This window comes from Hyperolius riggenbachi, chromosome 9, assembly GCF_040937935.1.
Source record: "Hyperolius riggenbachi isolate aHypRig1 chromosome 9, aHypRig1.pri, whole genome shotgun sequence".
Classification (NCBI taxonomy): domain Eukaryota; kingdom Metazoa; phylum Chordata; class Amphibia; order Anura; family Hyperoliidae; genus Hyperolius; species Hyperolius riggenbachi.
The window spans coordinates 245725382-245748061 of NC_090654.1; the positions used below are offsets into that span (position 1 = coordinate 245725382).

The 22680-nt window shown below is 44.2% G+C and overlaps 1 protein-coding gene across 3 annotated transcripts in view; it reads left to right on the plus strand.

The window, feature by feature from the left end:
* Nucleotides 1-22680, plus strand: part of MTHFD1 (methylenetetrahydrofolate dehydrogenase, cyclohydrolase and formyltetrahydrofolate synthetase 1) — a 155281-nt gene that overhangs the window by 56263 nt on the left and 76338 nt on the right. For all 3 annotated transcript variants that reach the window (XM_068254245.1, XM_068254243.1, XM_068254244.1), the window contains 4 exons: nt 3170-3306; nt 8174-8220; nt 10100-10207; nt 15310-15384. In XM_068254245.1, the coding sequence (XP_068110346.1) occupies nt 3170-3306; nt 8174-8220; nt 10100-10207; nt 15310-15384 (367 nt within the window). The remainder of the gene's footprint in view (nt 1-3169; nt 3307-8173; nt 8221-10099; nt 10208-15309; nt 15385-22680) is intronic.

Here is a 22680-nt window from a genome sequence, read left to right on the forward strand (position 1 = left end):
CTATGGGGTTCGCTGCCTGCCGTACAAAAAAATGCTGCAATGTCATCTGAATCGCTAAGGCAAGTGATTTGGACGGCGGCAGTATTATCCCCCATTGCAGTTTCCCCACGCAATTTGCTTGCGAGAAAGCTCTGCAAATTCGTCCCGATTTCCACTGCAGTGAAAATGGGCCCTTAAGGCCTTTACACAAACTTTTACGTACAATCAACCCGATGACGTGACCAGCGGCATGACCAAGGGATTGCACTACTTGTATTTTCCACTCACTAACCGAGTGACCAACTCATTTGCATACTGCGCACACCAGCGAACAACTAACTACATGACCAGCCTCATTTAAAACAAGTACAAGTCGTTCAAACGACTTGTACACACGCAGCCATCTGCACAATATCCAGACCGACAGTTGTGTAGTCGAACCGCTGGATCGGGCAAACTGCCTATTATCAGTCGCTCGTCTAGTCGTTTGTTACACATTCACATGCCTAACTATCATCCAACAGACCAAGTTTGTACCATAGTTGGGCAGAAAAAGTTGCACGTATGTAAGAGCCTTTAAACACATAACTGTAACGATTGTGGAACTTCCTCCGTGATCAGCGCACAACGCGTGCGCTGATACCGCGGAAATCCTCCACAAGCGTATATTTGCAGGCACCCAGCAAAAGGTGCTACGCACCCGTAGAGGGAAATTCCTGTCGGCAGATGGCGCTGGGGAGTGCAGAGGAACCAATCCTCTGTACCTCCACAAATGCCAGACAGGAATTGTACGAAGCGCAGAACGCAATCGCAAGAGAGGCGATTGCGAATGAGAACGAGCAAAGGGACAGGTTGTGTGTGCGCCAACCTAGTCGCCACCCCGCGACAGTGCACACACAACTGCAGATATGAAATAGGAACGCGATCGCGAGAGGTGCGATCGCCAGACGTGACACAAGGCAGATCAAAACAGAATACGAGGTTAGCAAAGGCACAGCAAATAATACAATGAGAATAACAAGGAAAATAACAAACGCTAACTGAACGCGAACACCGCACTCATTCGCAACAGTGCACGCGTTCGTGCGCGGTCTCCACGTGATAAGCACAATAGAGACAAGCACGCCTAACTAACCAAGACAAGACAAACATGTAGCAGAGGACGCGAGCGCTTGCTTAACGGTTACCTCACCGAGCCTCCAGCAAGCGTTTGTAGCAGACAAGACAGACACACGAAAACAGGGACAAGCGAGAGATAGGCTCCACAGCACTAGCGAAAGTGGCTAGCGCGATCCAGGTACAGAGTAGCAGAACAGAAGGATCCACAGCACTAGCGGAAAGTGGCTAGTGCGATTCAAGGAGACAGAACAGAAGGATCCACAGCGCTAGCGCAAGATGCTAGTGCGATCCAAGTGAGACAGATCAGAAGAGATAGCTGGTAGCAACCGCTGTACCAGCTATACTCCAAGAACAGAGATCAGAACCATTTCCTGTCGACCACCGCTGGGACAGGACAATAGCAACAGAACAAACAAACAGATAAGCAATCCTAACTGCACTAAGGAAACCTGCCTAGTGCAGTTTTCCAGGAATTACTCTAAGCTGATCTTCAAACAGAGAGTAAGGCTGACACCCCTCCAGGGGTGTTACACAGGACTAAATCCTTATGACCAGCCAAGCATTGTGGGAAACACATAGTACTTATAGTGCACGCCTCCAATGAATGTGGCCAGGCAATTTGCATGACAACGTATGCAAATTCCTCAGCAAGCACAAGCTGCAAAACTGACCGAAGCTCTTCTTTCCAGAGTCCTGCAGCATGCTAACCCAAACAATGGCCAAAAAACTGCCTGCCTGCACAGGCAGCCGAGCATATCATCACAATAACCAGCAATTAAGCACCCATATGCAGTCACCATTGTAAAAAATATGGCTTCTATCTCCTACTGACTGAAACCAAATGGTGGCTGACTCTTTACTAATCTCGTCTAGTCACATTAAGCCTGGTAAACACCTTCAATTTTAATTGGCTAATTTTACCACCTTCATGTAGTATGAAAGTCAACAGATTTTGAATGCAATGAGCAGACAATGGCCTCAATTCATTAAGCTTATCTCCTGTCTTTAATAACGTTTCTAGAGTTGTTACCATGGTGATAAGGCATGTAGTATTCAGGCAACATTTTACCTCAGGCAAACCTAAAGTTAACTCTTCTGTCTGTAGTTATTTTAAGGATTGGAGAGTTAACTTAAAGAGTTAAAGACAGGCTGTTAATTAACTGCGTGTGAAAATAACTACAGTGGAGGTAAATTAACTACGGAGGAGGTAACGTAAGGAATGAAGAGATAAGATAACTCTCTCTCACTGTGTGGAGGTACGTTTTCTCTTGCCTTATTATCTCCAGCATGATCTTAGTGAATTGAGGCCAATGTGTAGGATAATTATCATACTACATGGAGGTGGCACAATTGGTCAGAGATGGGCCAATCAAAATTGAAGTTGTGTACCATACTTTAGAGTCACAGGTATGTTCACTTCTAAGGTAGAATCCAATCCATGTGAAGTTTTTATGCTCTCCCCATGTTGGCTTAAGATTCTTCCTGTCACAGTGGTCTCATGCTGGAAAGGTAATTGGCTTACTCCCAAAAAAAATTCCTGGCTACATGAAGAACCTGCTGAAACTGCACCACACCTCCCACAACCTCAGATCAGCAGGATCCCTAAACTTGGTCTCTCACAGAGGTCACCTCAAAACCTTTGGAGCCAGAGCTTTCTGTGATTCTGTCATGCTTCCCCTACTCTTTTAACTCATTAGCACACTCCGGAAAGACAGCCCCATCTCTGGAGCTATTCAAATCCAGACTGAAAAGCCATCTGATTAGCCTGGCATTTGCGGACTTGCAGAAATTTTCCTCTGTACCACAATTTATCATTCGGCCAATTACTGCTCTGAGCCATGCTTATGCGCTTTGAGACCTACGGGAGAAAAGTGCTTTACAGATGTTATGTTGCGGTAGGGGTATTAAGAGCCCTGGGGAGTGACAATGAATTATGGCATAAGTTAGATGTTATCTGTAAACGTGTTACAGAAAATGTTTCAGCACTACATTAAAGTTTTTGTGTCTCAATATTTGTTAATACTCTCTTGCTGCCTTATATATTATTCTACTGGCTTAATAATCATTACAGCATTACGCCAACCCCGCTGGGTGAAGGGAAGAGCACCACTACCATTGGCCTGGTCCAAGCTCTGGGAGCGCATCTGAACCTCAACGTGTTTGCTTGTGTCAGACAACCTTCTCAGGGACCAACATTCGGAATCAAAGGCAAGTTATAAAGCCCCAATGCAGACTTTTTTTCTTATTTATTTTAATATACATGGGCCCATAAGGAAATTCACGTTTTCTCCTGACATCTCCTACATGATCATTTTTCATCTTGTCTTTAAAATAACTTTTCATTACTTTGCAAGTGAAAAAATACCAAAAAGTAGGGGGAAAAAAAAGTAGTATCAAAATTATTTCTTGCTTGCTGGTGGCTTCTCAAACCTGTTCTTGCGAATCCCCAACGATGCATGTTTTGCAGGCAGCCTCACCTATGCACAGGTGGGCTAATTAGTCTCTCAGCTGCATGGAATCCACCTATCTGAGACACTAATTACCCCACCTGTGCGTAGGTGAGGTTGCCTGCCAAACATGCACCGTTGGGGAGTCACGAGGACATATTTGAGAAACACTGAGGTATTTTATTGACAAATTGTGAAAACATGACCTAAGAGAAAACTGAGGAGAAAAGGTGAATTGCGTATTGGCCATTGTGTGGAATATATAATTCTATATTTATTGCGGGCAGTACGGTGGTGTAGTGGTTAGCACTCTCACCTTGCAGTGCTGGGTCCTGGTTCGAATCCCAGCCAGGGCACTATCTGCACAGAGTTTGCATGTTCTATCCATAGCTGAGTAGTTTTCCTCCAGGCACTCCCGTTTCCTCCCACATCCAAAAACATGCAGATAAGTTAATTGGCTTCCCCGTAAATTGACTCTAGACTACAATGTATGGATAGATTGGGACAGATAGTGAAAAGACTAAATATGAAGATATATATGATGCGTTCTACATAAATGCTAAATATTAATAATAATAATTGCACTTAAACCATTTTGAATTATTCATTTTTTTTAAATTGGTTGGGTTAGCAAAACTGTCTTACTGTGCTAATGGTATCCATACAAGGTACAATAAAAACATTAGATTTCCACGTTTTTTTCGACCAAAATAGTAGAATGAAAGTTGAAAACAATCCTTTTTTTCTATCAAGAAAAACAAACGATTATCCCGTTTTTTCCTATAAAAATCCCATCAGACATGTTCAAAAAATCTTTATATTTGATCTTTGAACGGAATAATCAAACTAAATTATCTAATCGAAAAAAAATGAAAAATTGTACCATGTATGGGCACCTTAAGACTGATGCTGCTTGGCTGAGGGAACAGCATTCTGGCTGCCATCCAAGCTCCTCCCCCATGGTACTTGACTCCATGTGAGGTAGTCATGGGAGGTGCTTTGGGGGGCACCAGCTAGATGCTGAGGGGGCACCTTGTCATTCCCTGTGAACAAATCTAATCACCTGACCCCACCCATGCCCTTTTTTTTTTTACTGCTGAGAGATTGAGTCTTTATTTCTAGCGCTACAAACACACATCATCCACCCGTCCAGTTTCTGCCTGATCAGTGTGTAATATGGCATTCCCAACAAAGGGTTAATTCAAAAAGCTGTAAGAAATGGCTTCTCTTAGCGTGCAAAGCTGAGTGATGAGAGGTACACATGGCCTTTATAAATACATTGGAATGGATGTGGGTATGGTTAAATGCTTTACTGCACACTGAGCAGGGAGGATCGGAACAAGATGATTCTGCTAAGCTGCAACTGCAGGGCTGGATACAAATAGTTAATCTCTCAGCAGCAGAGGGAGGAGGTGGGCAGGTCCGGTAATGGATATTTGCTGAGGAGTCACCTGTGACCCAATTGCATTGGATCAGGTAAATATTTAATTCTGAGACACCCCCACCCCTGACATGTCATGACAGGCTCTGCATTTTTATACAGGAGGTATTCTTTAAGCTTAAAGGGGTTCTGTTGACGTTTTACCACTTACCTGGGGCTTCTATCGCCCCCTGCAGCTGGAATGTCCCGCGCAGTCCTTTTCCGATGCGCTGTTCCCCGCCGCCGCCATCTAAGTAATTATTCGTCTAACTAGACATAGCCGCGCGCTTACTCGCTTGCGCGCGTCAGCAGGAGCTTACTGCGCAGGAGCAGTACAGGAAAACTTCGTACTGCGTCTGCGCAGTTAGCTCCCGCTGCCACGGCCACGCAGCCGCACTTCTATTCATCTAGTTAGACGATTAATTACGCCGGTGTTGGGGAACAGCGCATCGGAAGAGGACGGCGCGGGATACTTCCAGCTGCAGAGGGCTGATAGAAGCCCCAGGTAAGTGGCAGTTTTTGTTTTTGAAGAGTGTCAATGTCAAAGGTTAACCCTTTCAATGGGTTAACCTTTGTCCACCATCAGCTCCTGATGCTGGACAATGTCTGACAAGGAGCAATATGGCTGCCACTGGCTGCACCGCTGTTGAGTCTAATCTGACATATAATCAAAGTGTCAGACTTATGCTGGGAATACACGGTTCGTTTTTGCCTTCGTTTAAACCTTCGTTTCGATTGTGCCTTTTGTCCTTTTCGATCCCGAAATAATCAGTCATACGGTTAATATCACCACCCACGGTTTAGTTTTTTTTTCCGATTCTGATGGTTTCGTTTTTCCAATGATCGAAGGCTGCAAAGAAACGAAACGAAAATCCCTTTTTACAGGGACGGACTAGCAAAAACGAATGTATAATCGATCTGAACAGCCATCAAGCCTACCAATGGCTCGATTAGATGGATAAAGAGAGATAATATCAAACATGTTCGATCACTAGTCGTTCGTTTTTGGGGTCTATTAATCGAAACTATAATGAGATTATGACTATTTTCACATACGTTTTCAACACTCGATTCGTTTACCGAACGAATCGAAGGTTTAAACGAAGGCAAAAACGAACCGTGTATTCCCAGCATAAGTCCAAAACTTTGATCCTTCTGGCACCACTGTGGGCCCCTGCACCACCTAATATAAATCTTACATGGGCGCATTTGGGCTCCCCCTGTCAGCACCACTGTTGGATCTATTCCGTGTTAGGCCCCTCAGTTCAAAGTGTCTGTGAAGGCTTATTTAGGTTGTAGGAGGAAATGAGTGCCTTTAGGAAGCCCATTCAAACCTAGAAAATGTACTAACTTCTTGCAGATGTCTTGGTTGAGAATGGAACCTAGGACTCATGCCAGGCAATCCACCGGTGCCCTTGTACAATAGTGTCTCTCAGCTCTTTTGTGTGCATAGCAGTATTACACAACAGAGCCCTATAGTTAAGCTAAATGTAAACCGTTGGCAAATTCCTGGTATTTGATAGAATTAAGCTGGTTAGTTACAGAGATAATCCAGTTGTTGTTCAGCCAGCCAGGTTTTATCATTTTTTGTTTGTAATTGAATATTGAAGCCACTTTTCCCTGTGGTTGCTGTATGTAAATTCTTAAATGTTTTTTCAAGTTTTTCGATAGTGCGGCAAAGGGTGAGACTCTCTGCATGTTTTCATGCCATCAACGTTTTCGTTGGTGTACTAAGAAATCAAAGGAAGGGTCCACACGCAGGCTGTTCGGGAATTGCGCAAATCTAAAGTCTTATCACACACGTTATAGGCAGCTGACCGTTACAGCCAACAAGCATTTTAGAACAAAGAAAAGGACACCGAGAGCCCCATATAGTGTAGCAAGTCTTGACACCAGATAGGTAATCGCTAAGAAGTAATACTTACAAACCAGGGTTACCACAAAGACAACCACTGCAATGGCAGGTGGGGAGATTTGACCTGACCCCACTCAGGTTAAGAAGTCGCTCTCTGTAGATAGGAAAGATGGGGCAACACCTCTCTACCAAGGGTACTAGGATGTATAACAGAGGCGCCAACGTGGTAGAAAAACATTTCAAAACAGTTTAAAAAGAGGAGGTAGTGGTGGACTTAACCTCCTCCAAGAAGACACCAAAAATTCTAGGTTTATAGTAAACAACAATTTATTCACAATGCTCCAAAAGTGCAACGTGTTTCACACTTTTAATCCCGCTTCATCAGGCAATAACAATGGAGTAATAGCATATAGGGTCAGCAGAAGAACCAAGTGTCTCTCTCTGTCAGTAAGTAAATTGCACTCCAAACACTCTGCAATGCAATTTCCCTGTTTTAATGTTTACTTTCTAATTGCTTGCTGGGAAAAACGTGATCACACCCTGAAATAAATGGTGGTTTGAAAAATGAAGCCAAAATGCTCTAAAAACATGCTTTGGGGTAGATAGAGAAATCTTGATCTAATCACATTGGGCTCTATTCACAAAACTTCTCAAACATGACTTATTTATCACCTAATAAAGCACATTTACAAGCAAAAGTAAGTTGTTCCTGATTAACTTCATTTCAATATTACTTTCCTTACCTTAATTATATTATATGTTTGCTCTTTGGGAACTTAAACAAGTAACATAGCTAAGGTGAAAACAGAGGAAAACGGGTGAAAACGCTTTGTGAATCATGCCCCATGTGTGCGATTGCTTTTGCAGGGGAACACAGGCCAATCATAGGAAACTATTAAAAAGGCTCGCCCGTTAAACGGGCACTAGGCTACGGCCGCTAAACCCCGGAAAAGCGCATACCGACACTTCCTGCTCGCCCGTCCCTCACCACTGTCCGAAGTATATGCACACAGAGAGATGTTCCTTGCTTGGCAGTTGGAAAAAGCTGTTATTTCCCACAATGCAATGAGGTTCTCAGACAGCAAACTGTCAAGTCTGGAAGCAGGGACACAGGGACAGGAGGATAACACAGGGACAGAGGGGTTTTATTCTATAGGATCTGTGTGGCACATAGATGGCAGTTAAACTTGGTGGATGTTCTCATTCTTCCATACTTTGTCCAAAACTAAAAATGAGCATTGTGTAGATTTATTTCCATCTTTTGTTCAGATTTTATGTGTGTGTTATTGTGAAATAATAACAGCAATCATTTATTGATGGTTTATAGCAATTCTTCATATTACATCCCTGTAGGTGGTGCTGCGGGAGGAGGTTATTCTCAGGTCATTCCCATGGAAGAGGTAAATCCCATAGAGCGTTTTAGTGCGCCAGGATCTATATACACTCAAGTTTATTTTACGTTCACTCTGAAGCAATGCTGTTTGGTACTGTAACGTTGCAAAGTGCGCATACCTACAGACCAAAGCAAGTTGTTTTGCTACTTGGCACCAGGTGCCGATAACCTGAGCTGGGCACTGCTACAGCACTAATACTATAGTGCGCAGTGCGCACAAGGGTAATCCGGGGTTCTGGCATGGGGAAGCCTCTCGATATTAATGAGGCTTCCCCTGTCCTCCTAACATTAGAAATTTAGCGCTTGCAACCCCCCAAAAAAGTACAACAGCATGTGGCCGATGCTGGTGCACGCATGCGCACTAGCAACACTCCTATCTGGCGTAAATAGCTGAGCCTGATCGGGTCCGCTCAACTGCACAGCTGTGAGGCGTTTGCTCCTGCACAGTAGAGAGAACCTCATTGGGCTTTGCAATTTTCCGCCAGGACCTGAGTGGGAATACGCTCAGACACATGTGTGCACACTGACAAGCGGCCGACAAGGAGATCATCGGAGTCCCACCTCTGGATCCCCGCTTCTTCCTCCCGAAGTACCCCATAGAGCACTTTTTTCACCACAGGTTCACTTTAAACTGAAACACTTTTTTTCACTCAGTCATTTTCCTCTGAGTAGGTTTTGCTGTGCACCAGTGCAGAGGGAGGAGGTGATCTGAGAGGGCGGTAATGTCAGTGTGCCAGTAACGGCAAAGTGCCAGTCTTTGGACCAGCACTTCAGGGGGAGTGTCAATGTGAGTTCAAGCCTGGCAGAAAAGAACAACCCATTGGCACCTTTTGAGATAAGTGCACTGCTTTTGACCTCAGTCGGCAGAACTCGTTGTGCTGTAAATTCTTGGAATAATTTGATCCCTCTCTCTAGCAGAAAATATAGAAACTGAAAGCAGAAGTCATTTGTTATTGTCTCACACTGCCCCCTAGTGACAAGTGGCCATAAATACACATTACAGCATTACTAAGTAGATGCAGGGAAATGTAACAAATAATGCTAAAATAAATTAGCTTGGAGCACTTGCAAGCCTCTAAATAAATTGTCTGCTAAAGGGTTAATGGCAGGAAAGCATGCAGGTCTTATTGAACTGATCGCACACCCTCCACCATGTCAGTGCCCTAGCTACAAACTGAAGTGTATTGTGAAGAGGTGTGTATGTATATGGATTTGTGATTATTTTTTATGTACTGTATATTCTAGCATATAAGACTACTTTTTAACCCTTGAAAATCTTCTGAAAAGTTGGGGGTCGTCTTATACGCCGGGTGTCATTGATGCTGTGAGATACGCCCTATCCTGTTACCGCCTCTCAGACCTCGCTGCTTAGGACTGCAGTGAAGCGGCGCAGGCGCACATGTGCGAGATCTGAGAGGCAGAGAAGGGGGCAAATAGGATTCAAGGGCGGGCCAGACGGAATGTTTTACATCACAGCGCAATCTATTCTTCCATACCTCTCTGATAAACAGGGAGAGCTGACCAATCCGCTTAAGGAGATGGAGAGTTGACCAATCGAAACAGTCATATACTGTTATATATGTTATACTGTTATATACTGGGTACCACATACAGTACAGCACCAGTAGCTGTTCATACATGGCACCAGTATATGATTTTTATTTTTATTTGGAGTGTGTTGGAAGAGGGGTAGTCTTATACGGCGAGTATATCCCAAACTCTATATTTTAACTGGAAAAGAAAGTGTGTGTGTGTGTGTGGGGGGGGGGGGGGGGGTGTTGGGGGTTGAGGGGTCATCTTCTTATACACTCAGTCGTCTTATACGCCGGAATATACGGTACCTGAATTGTTTCATGCAAATGCTGAGGGAGTCTGTTTATTTCCAGTTTAACCTCCACCTCACCGGTGACATTCACGCCATCACCGCGGCTAACAACCTGGTCGCTGCCGCTATTGACGCACGCATCTTCCACGAGCTGACCCAGTCCGACAAGGTGAGGGGGCGTTTTGTTTGTTTCGGCAGCAATTAAAAATCTCCACTCATCTGATTCCCACGTATTCTCCTTGACAACGGCCTGCAGTGAAAAATGTTTTTTTTTGCAAAGTGTTATTAACATGTGAGCGCATCATTCAGTTTCAGCCTGATCTGTGAGTGCTGTGTTATGTATGTCAATCAGCCAATTACCCATGGCCCAGGAGCTTTCACCACTGGCTAAATGTATTATCTGTGACCATTCTGTGCAGATGAGACCCGATAAGGTGACTTTGCCACTACTTTCCGAATAACAATCACTGCTCTAGTTTTGGAGAAGAACACAGAAAGGTGATGGGCACTGTCCTTTGCACAGCTGTTACAAACATGCTAAAGAGTAGATCATTAGGTTTCTTGCATTGGAAATTGTATAGCAAAACTTTCCACTAGTTCCAGATATATATTGTTTGCTGTCGGGCGTAACGATAGACCCTGCAAAGGATGCAGCTGCAGGGGGCCCAGAAGCCACAAGGGTGGCCCGTCCTGAGAGACTGCCAACTAAAGGCGCACACACACGCCATACCGCCGCAAACAACAGGTCCGTCAGACCCTCTGCTTGGCGGACAGTCAGCTGACAGTAGCACGTGCGTACACTCTGTCGGCGGACTGATAAGGCTGTTTCTAAACAGTGGTACTGTCGGCTGAACGTCCGCCCAGCGGTAGGGTCTGACGGGCCTGTGGTTTGCGGCGGTATGGCGTGTGTATGAGACTTAAGGACAAGAAGATAAAAATTGTTTTGCTCTCTGCACAGTAGTTCTAATGACTGCATCTGCTCAGCCACTGATAAGAAATCACTCAAAGCTTTACATACAAAGATTTGTACAGTCCCTATTCAGTGTTCAGCAGGGTCTTGTGTACAGCGTTGTTAAATGTGTGCAGCGCTTCACTGCATGGGGAAAACACATTCAAATGTGCCCTAGCCAATTGAATAACATTGGTTCTCAGTTTACCTGTGCAGAAAGTGTGTGTGGGGGGGGTGGGGGGTGAGGGGGGGTTGGCGGTAGTTTTGCAGAGGGGTCCATTGATTTCAAATTATGCCCCTGTTTGCTGTATTACTGGAGGTGCCCGATAAAAGGATTGGGTGTACATATTAAAATTATTGTATATAGTGTTGTAGAACCTAGGTTCTCAACGTGTGGTACGCGTACCCCAGGGGGTACTTCTAAAGGTTCCAGGGGGTACTCAGGCTTGATATACTTAACCAAGAATAACAAATTCAGGCCTCTTGCACACTGCAAGTGATTCCGATTCCGCTTTTTAATCAGTTTTTACATCCAATTCAGATTCCGATTTGCAGTTTGCTCCCTGCACACTGCAAATCGGAATCTGAGAATCTGAATCGGATGTAAAAACTGATTAAAATGCGGAATCTGAATCAGAATCACTTGCAGTGTGCAAGAGGCCTTAGAGTTTTAGAAAATGATAAATCTTATTTAAACAACACCAAATTAGTATATTAGCTAATTAAAAGCAATAATAAATGCTTGGAAATTGGTTAGAACCAAGTTTCATGTACTACAATTAAATATATATTTGTAAAGGGGGTACTTGTGATAATGTTTACTACGCTAGGGGGTACTTGGTGAGTACAGGGTTTTAAAAGGGGTACATACCAATAAAATGTTGAGAAACACTGTTGTAGAATGTGGGTAAGAGTATCCTATCTTCATGAAGTAGTAATCAAAAAATAGAGTTAAAAGTAAAAACTTAATTTCATTAAACACTTTCGACAATGCAGCTCTGGTTGTCGACGCGTTGTCGAAGGTGCGCAGTAAAGTTGAAGGAAACACGAGGAGAAATCCTCCTCCTCCTAAAAATGGCCTTTTAACTACTTAACGACCGTGTCACGCCAGCGGGTGTGACCGGGGCTGCAGCCCCAGGACCGCCTAACGCCGATTGGCGTCAAGTCTTGGAGCTGCAGTTTAACAGGGAATGCGCACACACGCGCCATCGTTCCCTGCCGGTTCACGGAGCTCCGCCCCGTGATCAGCCTACTAGCTCCGATCGCGGCTAGCATGCTGTTAAGAGCCGACTGGGGGAAAGAATTCCCCTTTGTTTACAATTATCCGGCGCTGCTATCTCCTACAGCGCTGTACAAGGGACACTGGGGTCCGCTTGGTGGATCAGTCAAATCCAGTCTTATCAGCTGAATGACCGTTTGTACACACACCCGATTTGATGTCCAAACGACCGGTCATTTGGAAAAATCCGACGTGTGTATGTACCTTTATGCACATTTTGGTAAGACAGTAACTGAACTTTGTTGGGGGGAAGGTGCAGGGTGTAATCTTTATTCTGGAACTACCAACTAATTAACTGGCTTATGGTTAATCAGCTAATGGCTAATTGATTGACAGTTCTTGAATCTGATTAGCCCCCCGTTGTGGAGTATTATTGCAGTCCATCAACAAATCCATGAGCTGACTTCTGAGATTGGACATACAGACATCAGTGTTAATCTGTCCATATACGTATAGCTAGCCATCCGATGTGCATAAAATCAGAGAGTTATTAATTACTACCACACAAAACACATTGATTTTCAATAATTTGTAAGGAATCAAATGTAAAACAATCGAAGCACAGCATTGCACTGTTTCATGCAGTGCTGCGCTACTGCTTATGGCTTGCCTCAGATCGTCCTAGATATTGCGTCCTGATCTTGGTCAAAATCTATTAATTGGAGATTTTTTGGGGAACAGATTTTTAGCAGATTTGAAAATTACGGTAATGTGTGTATGGGCGCCTTTACCCAGTCTGATCAGAAATTAATTAGGATAGCAAAGCTTGGCTTTTGAGGATCCAGTTCAAACTCTTAACCCTAACCGACAAAGCTCTTCACAATCTCTCTCCCTCACTAATTTCCAGATACAAACCCAATCGCAATCTCAGATCCTCACATGATCTTCTGTTGTCCTCCTCTAGAATAGCCTCCTTGCATTCACACATACAAGATTTCGCACGTGCTTCACCCCTCTCTGGAATCCTCTGCCACAACACCTCTGTCACTTTCCAACCTTTGATATCTTTAAAGGGACTCCGAGGAGTGTCCAAATTTAAAAGAATACACTTGCCTGAAGCTTCTTCCAGCTCATGGTAGGCGGCGAGGTCCCGCGGTAGCGTCCTGGCTCGTCTCCTTCAGCCTCTGCCGGCCCCCCCCTGTTTTCAGCGTCACCTGGCGACACACGGGCCTGGTGTCGGCCGACTCTTCCTGATTAATGACGCGTCATCACGGCGGCCGGCATGACAGGTCTGCGCATGCGCGGAAAACCCGCTGTGATGACGCGAAGCAGCCGGCGTGATGACGCATCGCATCATTAATCAGTAAGAGCCGGCCGACACCAAGCCTGGGTGACGCTGAAAACCGGGGACCAGCTAAGGCTAAAGGAGATGATCCAGGAGGACGCGCGGGACCTCGCCGCCTACCCTGAGCTGGAAGAAGCCCTAGGTAAGTGTATTCTTTTAACCCTCCTGGCGGTATGAAAAATTCCGCCAGGAGGCAGCGCGGCAGTTTTTTTTTTTTTTTAAATCATGTAGCGAGCCCAGGGCTCGCTACATGATAGCCGCTGCTCAGCGGCATCCCCCCGCCCTCTTCGATCGCCTTCGGCGATCTCCGATCAGGAAATCCCGTTCAAAGAACGGGATTTCCTGGAGGGCTTCCCCCGTCGCATGGCGACGGGGCGGGATGATGTCACCGACGTCGTGACGTCATTGGGAGTCCCGATCCACCCCTCGGCGCTGCCTGGCACTGATTGGCCAGGCAGCGCACGTGGTCTGGGGGGGGGGCCCGCGCGCCGCAACGGATAGCGGCGATCGGGCGCGGGGCGGCGGCGATCAGTGTGCTGGCGCAGCTAGCAAAGTGCTAGCTGCGTCCAGCAAAAAAAAAAATTAAGAAAATCGGCCGAGCAGGGCCGGAGAAAACCTCCTGCGCGGCTTACCGCCAGGAAGGTTAAATTTGGGCACTCCTCGGAGTCCCTTTAAAGAGGAGCTGTCAGCCATACTCTCTCAAAAAACCCAATACATATACAAGTAGATAAATACTTGCTCTCCATACGTAATGTATGTATTGCACTTTCCATGTTTTTATTTCAGTGAATTTTATGTAGTAAATAAAAATAATTCTGTTTCAGGCGTTTGCCATCTTAATTCCCTCTGACTGAAGCCAGTAGTGATGTAATTTCCTCCCTTACTCCGGGAGGAGGACAGCCAATGCAAACATAGACAGTCTTCAGACACTCCCACCCAGCTCTACAATAGAAAGTGCATTGTCATTGTGTGACACTGTAGCTTGAGAAGCATGAGAAATATTGACCAATCAGAAAGGAGCTGAGGTGTGGGAAGGGAAATCAGGAGGGAAAGATTGGCTTCAGCCAATCGGGCTGCATTAGTTAAGTCTGGGGATACTAAAGAAGCAATAAAAGTCTACCCAGCATACTCTGCAATTTCCTTTGTGTGGCAGATGTACCATATAAGAGCCAGGCAAACTGGGGAAAGATGTTTTATGGAGAAGAAAAATAAGAGTGATTTTTAACCTTTGGTTCGCCTGGTTAGCATCCTTATTACTTGTTTACCAGATAAAAATAAAGAATTGATTTTTGATTTTATGCCCGACAGTTATGCTTTTAAACTCTCCTTCAAAATCCCTTTTTTTCCAACAAGCATATGTTCCACATTAAACCATCCCCCCTTTGACCTCTGACCTAAAAACACACTGCGTTTAGGTGTGAATATTGTATACTACCCAAACCCTTTAGATTGTAAGCTCGCAAGGGCAGGGTTCTCTCACCCTTTAGGGGCTTGGAATCTGTTACTCATTTTATTTGTTAGTTCAGTCACTGTAATGACTAATTCTGTATTTTGTACCACTACTGTATTTTGTGTATTGGTGTATACCATTTGTATGTATTATTTTTGTACCCCAAATGTATTTCTTTTTACAGCGCCATGTAAGACGTTGGCGCTTTATAAATCTTAATAATGACAGAAGCCTAATGTGTGTACAAAGCTTCAGTGGCAAAAACTGAAACCGGTTACCTGCATTAACACCATATGTTTGTTTTTTAGGCTCTTTACAGTCGCCTTGTTCCATCTAGCGGTGGAGTTCGCAAATTTTCAGACATTCAGATACGGAGACTTAAGGTAAGAAAGCGAAATGAATGGAAAAAATTATCATGGGGTGAAAGTAATGGTGGCCATACACCATAAATTTGCAGCCGATTTGACCATCAGATAGATTTCTATTAGATGCCTGTCAAGTCCAATCTGACAGGAATCTATCTGATGTGTGCCACACACTAGGAACAGATTTCCAATAAACTTCAGAATTAAATCTATTGGAAATCTATTTAAATGCATTATTGGACCATAAGATCCAATGCAACTCTATGGGCCATGGATCTGCTACCAGCAGCAGATTGACCTAGATCTTCCATCCTGTCAGATAGATCAAATCCATCAAAATCGGCCACAAATCGATCGATGGATTTGAAAGAATCGATTTCTGATTGAAATCGACCAGTGTATGGGCCCCTTTAATTAATCTAAATATATTATCCAAAATTAGCAAACCAGATCACAGTGGAATTTGCAGTTGTGCACCTAAAACACTTAGGAGGCGGATTATATTTTGGAATCCTAGATAATTACCTGCTGGGTGTTTTTAGTTGCATTGGCCACATCGTGTGAACTTAGCTTAAAGAGACACTGAAGCGAGAATAAATCTCGCTTCAGAGCTTATATTCAGCAGGGGCATGTGTGCCCCTGCTAAAACGCCGCTATCCCGCGGCTAAACGGGGGTCCCTTACCTCCCAAATCCCCCCTGCAAAATCCGCAACCAACTTGGTCGTAGATTTTGCTGCTGTTGAGGCAGGGCTAACAGGTGCAGCCCTGCCTCTCAGCGCTGTCTATCAGCGGCGCATCGCCGCCTCTCCCCCGCCCCTCTCAGCGAAGGAAGACTGAGAGGGGCAGGGGAGAGGCGGAGATACGCAATAATAGACGCACATGGAGGCAGGGCTGCGGCCATTAGCCCTGCCTCACCAGGAAGAGATCCCCGGGACTCTACGAGGGGATTTGGGAGGTAAGGAACCCCCGTTTAGCCGCAGGATAGCGGCGTTTTAGCAGGGGCACACATGCCCCTGCTGAATATAAGCTCTGAAGCGAGATTTATTCTCGCTTCAGAGTCTCTTTAAAGTGCACCTGAGATGATGAAATAAAAAGGATTAATACTTACCTGGGGTTTCCACCAGCCCACTGTAGTCCATTAGCTCTCTTGCCGTCCTCTCATGGGTCGGGCCACTGTGTCAGCCCCGTAAAGTCAGTGACGTATTACTGCACATGCACGGTTCCGGCTGTGCACACCCCCTGATTGTCTGCACAAGCTCACACTGTAACTGCGCTTGCACAGAACACCCTCGGCTATGGGAGCACGATCCGGGAACATCCCGGAACCGCGAAACCCAGCTGGATTGCAGACTTCACAGGAGCAACACAGATTAGACTGGAAGGACGTGGAGGAAGCTGATGACTATAGAGGGCTGAGAGAAGCCCCAGGTAAGTATAAATCCTTTTGCTTTGCTTTCTTAATCTCAGGTACACTTAAATTGCAAAGTATTAGTGATACATTTCCAAATGACACAGGCCCATAGTAAATTACAGTGTCCCACCATAGAGAAGAAAATAAGCAGATGGACCTGAGTGTTACCGAAAGTCCATCCATCTGTAAAAAGTACTTCTGGCCAATCCGTATGATTCTACCACGCTACCAGGAATAATAGTGAAATGACCCAGTACACTGACCATGTGGATAATTACCTCAGTGGGAGTGGACTGCTGTTCAGTGCGGTACCTTAATCCCCAGAAACTGTCCACATAGCACAGAATTGTGTTAGATTTTCCCTTATCTTGCATGACTAAACTACGTTACTTGATGTTCTGCATGTTTATCCCCGCTGAGCAGGGGTCGTCGCTTCATATGATACATTTCAGAATATAAATCGTGGTATGAAAGGTTTTACAGCGGCAAGCACTAACTAATTTATAAATTAAAGGATACCCGAAGTGCCATGTGACATGAGATAGAATATGGGTATGTACAGTGCCTAGCACTCTATGCTGTGTTCCTTTTTTTCTTTCTCTGTCTGAAAGAGTTAAATATCAGGTATGTAAGTGGCTGACTCAGTCCTGACTTATGCTGGGTACACACCATGCGTCCCCGCTCGATCCGCGGGTCGATCGGGATCGATTCGACTATTTCCGACATGCTCGATTTGGGCTTCGATCGTTCCTGCCGTCGATTTGCATGTTAAGTATGCCAAATCGACGGCAGGAACGATCGAAGCCCGAATCGAGCATGTCGGAAATAGTCGAATCGATCCCGATCGACCCACGGATCGAGCGGGAAAACGCATGGTGTGTACCCAGCATAAGACAGGAAGTGACTATAGTGTGACCCTCACTGATAAGAAATTCCAACTATAAAACACATTCCTAGCAGAAAATGGCTTCTGAGAGCAAGAAAGAGATAAAAAGGGTAATTTCTTATCAGTGAGGGTCACCCTGTAATCACTTCCTGTCAGTCAGGACTGAGTCAGCCACTTACATTCCTGATATTTAACTCTTTCAGACAGAGAAAGAAAAAAAGGAACACTGCATAGTTATTTGTGTGCTAGGCACTGTACATACACATGTCTATCTCATCATGTCACATATCACTTCAGGTATCCTTTAATATTGTAAAAAAAAGAAAATGAAATTGTATTCATTACGCTATTTTCACTACAGTTCCTCTTTAACCACTTAAGGACCATAGGCTTAAACCCCCTAGTGACCAGGCTATATTTTTACAATTCAGGTGACACGTCTCTGGTTTACTTGAAGGCCCCCCCCCCTTTCAGCCCACCAACATTGTTTCTGTTGGTGGGCTCTGATCGCTGCTGCACAGTGTTTTTATTTTTATTTATTTATTTTGTTGGGTTTTTTGAATAAAATTGTTGTTTTAGGGCCCTTTTCCACCAGCGCAAAACCAGCGCTGGCTGAATCGCAAAACCGCAAACCGCTAGCGATTTTACAATCGCTACGGTTTGCTTTTTACCATAGGAATCGCGGTAGGTCATTTCCACTACCGCGATTCGCTTTTGTCGGGAACGCGAACGCGCGGCGGAGCGATAATTGCCGCGATTTTGCTATGCAGTGCATAGCATAGCAAAATCGTGGCCGCAAACGTCGGGGGAATCGCCGGTTTTGCGATTCAGCAATCGCTAGCGTTCAGCGTGAACGCTAGCGATTGCAGGTGGAAAAGGGCCCTAATTTCTCCCTCCCCCGGCAGCCAATCAGAGCGATCGGCTCTCATAGACATCAGCCTATGAGAGCCGATCACTCTCTGAGTCTCCCAGGGGGACATCCGAGCGTCACGGCTGTCCCCAGTACAGTGCTGATTTAGATCACAGCGCTGCCTTAGATCACAGTGCTGTACAATGTAAATAGACAGCTGTTTCACCATCTAACAGTCTCCTAGCAGCGATCACTGCTGGGAGACTGATGACTGAGCAGAGCTCCATCATTCAAGTGGGGGTGCGCACAATCCCCTGCAAAACCCCGCCCCAGGACTTGACGCCAATCGGCGTTAGGCGGTCCTGGGGCTGCCACCTTGCGACCGCCAATTGGCGTTAAGCGGGCGCAAGGAAGTTAGAGGAACTCTATCAAACCAAGAGTTCTAAAATGACTATGGCTTCAATTCATCAAAGGGTGTTCGATAACAAAATCCCAGTCCTTAAAATACCGCATTCGGTATTTTACACTTCACTGTGCTAATTCATCAATATTTTCACATGTGTGGTAGAGGTTCGTTAAGTTACCGAAGTACTACGGCTTCAGTTCATCAAAGGCTGTTGGATAACAGCAGAGTGGTGCAGAGCAGTTTGGAATGTCTCTGTGTTGTTACAAGCTGATAACAATAGAAGGCATCCAGACATCCCTTTACATGTAAACGTGTTATATTTACTGTTACTTATACTGCCTTTGCTGCTCTGAATCTGTCCATCAGTGTTTCTTAACATTTTACTTATTTGCCACAACGTAGATAAACTTCCTGGAGACATTACAAGTGCCATGCTTGGTGATTTCACCACTTGCATCTTTGCATATTCAAACAGGGACTCAAAGGGTTACACCACTGAAGGGTATTTGGGGATATCTTTTGTCCTGTTCTCTCTGCTCACTACCTGGGGGGTCTGGAAGCTTGTGTGGAGAAGCCTGTGTGACCTATCAGCACCTATCAGCGGCACTTGCAGGAGAACAGGGGCTGTTTCTATTGGCTGCCTGCTCCTGCTAATCATGAAAACATTCACACAGAAGGCTTTCCAAGCCTGTAACTACAGGGGAGAGCTGGAGATAATCACTGAATGTGTTAGCGAATGTGGTAACCTTGATGAATTAACATTTACTGACATTTGCTGACATGTGTTGAGCACATGTCGGTAATTTATCTCATTGCTCTGTCATTTCAGCTTCTTATTCGGTAACAGCTTTGATGAATTAACATTTTTGAAAGTGCTCCGTTAAGTCAGCTGTTTTCAGAATTACCGAATGCGGTAATGCTTGATGAATTGAAGCCAATGTACAAATAATGTCTAAGTAGCTGTGTAAACATTTTTCTATTTTTCAGAGGCAAACTCTTTAATCTGATCTGATCAGAAGCAAAAGCTTTAATTCATTGTGTGCAGGATTTAGCTCTATTGGGACAAATCCTTCTCAAAAGGGGTGTCTGCTTCAATGCACAGCCAGTGTTGGTTTTTTGCATATCAGACTACAGAGTATTTTTCTCTGAAAGCAAAAAAAAAAGTATGAAAAGCTGTGGTGTTACAGTCAATTACAAATGTTTATAACAAGTTACATTTGCTCTGCTCTCTTCAGACACTTCAGGCAGAGACACAGGACACAAGACTTTCTCTTACGCTAGGTGCACACTATACAATTTTCTGGCAGATTTACCTGCCAGATCGATTATTTCCAAGATGTCCGATCTGAATTTCGATTGATTTTTTGATTTTCCGGTAATTTTTTTATCATTTTTTTTCGTTTTTTTTTTCGCTTGATTTTCGTTCAGTTCTATGAAAATCGATTGACAAAAAAAGATCAAAAAACAATTAAAAAAAGATTGAAAAATCGATCGAAATGCAGATTGGAAAATAATCGATCTGGCAGGTAAATCTGCCAGAAAATTATATGGTTTGTACCTAGCATCACACACACAGGGTTAACAGATGCACCGAAAGGGAATTCCCCTCCCCTCATAGCTCAGTCTGCCTTCAGATTAGAGCATACTGCCATCAGTTAAAGGTGCGTACACACGTCAGATAAAAATGAAAGATCACAGACCAATTTTACCCCCTTTCATGTAGTATGAGAGCCATACCATCACAGTCTATTCTATGGAGCTGAACTCCCCATCAGATAGAAATCTTTGCAAGATGCTGCACACAAAGATGCTGTACACATGCAACAGATCAGTATCTGCAAAAGATCTGTTCCTGCAAAAGATCCATTCCTGCAAAATGCATTCATAGTCTATGACATCTGCAGATCTCATACACACCTTGTTACAGGACATTCATCTGCAGATCAGACAATTATCTGCCGATCTGAAGATCCAACCTGGTGGATCTGATCTACAGATAATTGTCCGTTAAACAAGGTGTGTACGAGATCTGCAGATATCATAGACTTTGAATGCATTTTGCAGGAACTGATCTTTTGCAGGAACAGATCTTTTGCAGATACTGATCTGTTGCATGTGTACAGCATCTTTGTGTGCAGCATCTTGCAAAGATTTCTATCTGATGGGGAGTTCAGCTCCATAGAATAGACTGTGTAGAGTATGGCTCTCATACCACATGAAAGGGGGTAAAATTGGTCTGTGATCTTTCATTTTTATCTGACGTGTGTACGCACCTTTAGAGTGATAGGAATTTGATACAGTAAACAAAAGATTAGCAAGTGAATTGTATTCATCATCATTTACCAGCACTTCAGGAACTCTCTCAATCCCACGTTAAAAAAACATGTTAATCGATAGTATTCCTTTAACATGCACATCAGATTCTGGTACCTTAATATATAACATTTATAATACATAAAATGGCTCCCCCCTTTTAATCCCTAAAATGTCAGAATGTCAAAATGTTTGGCAAAATGATGGCTGATCTCTGTTAATATCTGGGTGGCACTCAGGTACGGACTTGTTTTGTTATATCAGTCTGCCAGGATCCACCACCAGAGAGCGATCCTCCAAGTTGGAGGACGATTGAAATATGCAAATTGTGATTAGTAAACCGATCTGCTTATCTCTACAAATATCACAGACGTTGGTGAGCTGATTGTTGCCACGCAGATTGCGAGCGCTGCACACACTACGTACAAATCCAACATTGCCAGAAGTGTATTTTCCCCCTCTATACTCGCTGCGCACTCAGTATTTACGATGCTGCTATTTCTGAATTGTTTGTTTTGTCATTTCCCTTTCTAGGAACCTGCTGTTGGCATAATCTCTTTTAGTTCAATATGTTCTTATTTTCTGTTAACGTTGGCGCTGGATTACTGTTTTCTTGTTGAATAATAATGAGGATCGGCTTAAAATAGAAGGTTACAAGCGTACAAGACATGCAAAACATTGCTGGGGGAGTCATTGTCAGGCGGCTCAGAGAGCGATCAACAATACTCCTTGTACAATTAATTAGAAGCAGTAGAGTGCTGTGCCATGTTAGCCATCGGTAAAAGCAAGAAGTTTGAATCTGGATGATACCATTCATTGGCTAACTTAGAGGAAAACAAAAAGTAAGCTTTCGATTAATAAGCCTCCTTTCTTCCTGTATATCAAAGCAGCAGGGTCAGCCATACTATGCCAGGAAAAAAAACACACATATATAAGTAAATAACTACTTGTTCTACTGGCATAACAGATTGATTATACTGTCCACGTTTTGATTTCAGTGAATTTTATATAGTAAATAGAATTCTGTTTCAAGCATTTGCCATCTTGCTTCTCTCTGACTGAAGACAATCCTGATGTCATTTCCTCCCTTACTTTTTTTTCTCCTAGAACCTGCACTGTCATTGCTCGTTTTTCAGCTTCACCTTGAACTGCCCTCAGCCAATCAGTGAGGTGTAGGAATGTGGAAGGGGCAATGACAGGCTTCCTTCTCCTCAGCAATGTACCAAATAGAGCCAGGCTGACTGAGATAAGATTTATTACAGCAGAAGCATTACTGAATAGATTGAAATGCTTGCAATGCAGGGTAAGGTTACAGGCTGCATATTAAACACAGAGCAACAGGTAAATGGAATTTGATTTTGTGTTTGACAATTCCTCTTTAAGATGTTAAAACACACAGCTTATTCAGAGGAGAACATTCTTTTGCGGACATAAATAAATGTCATTAG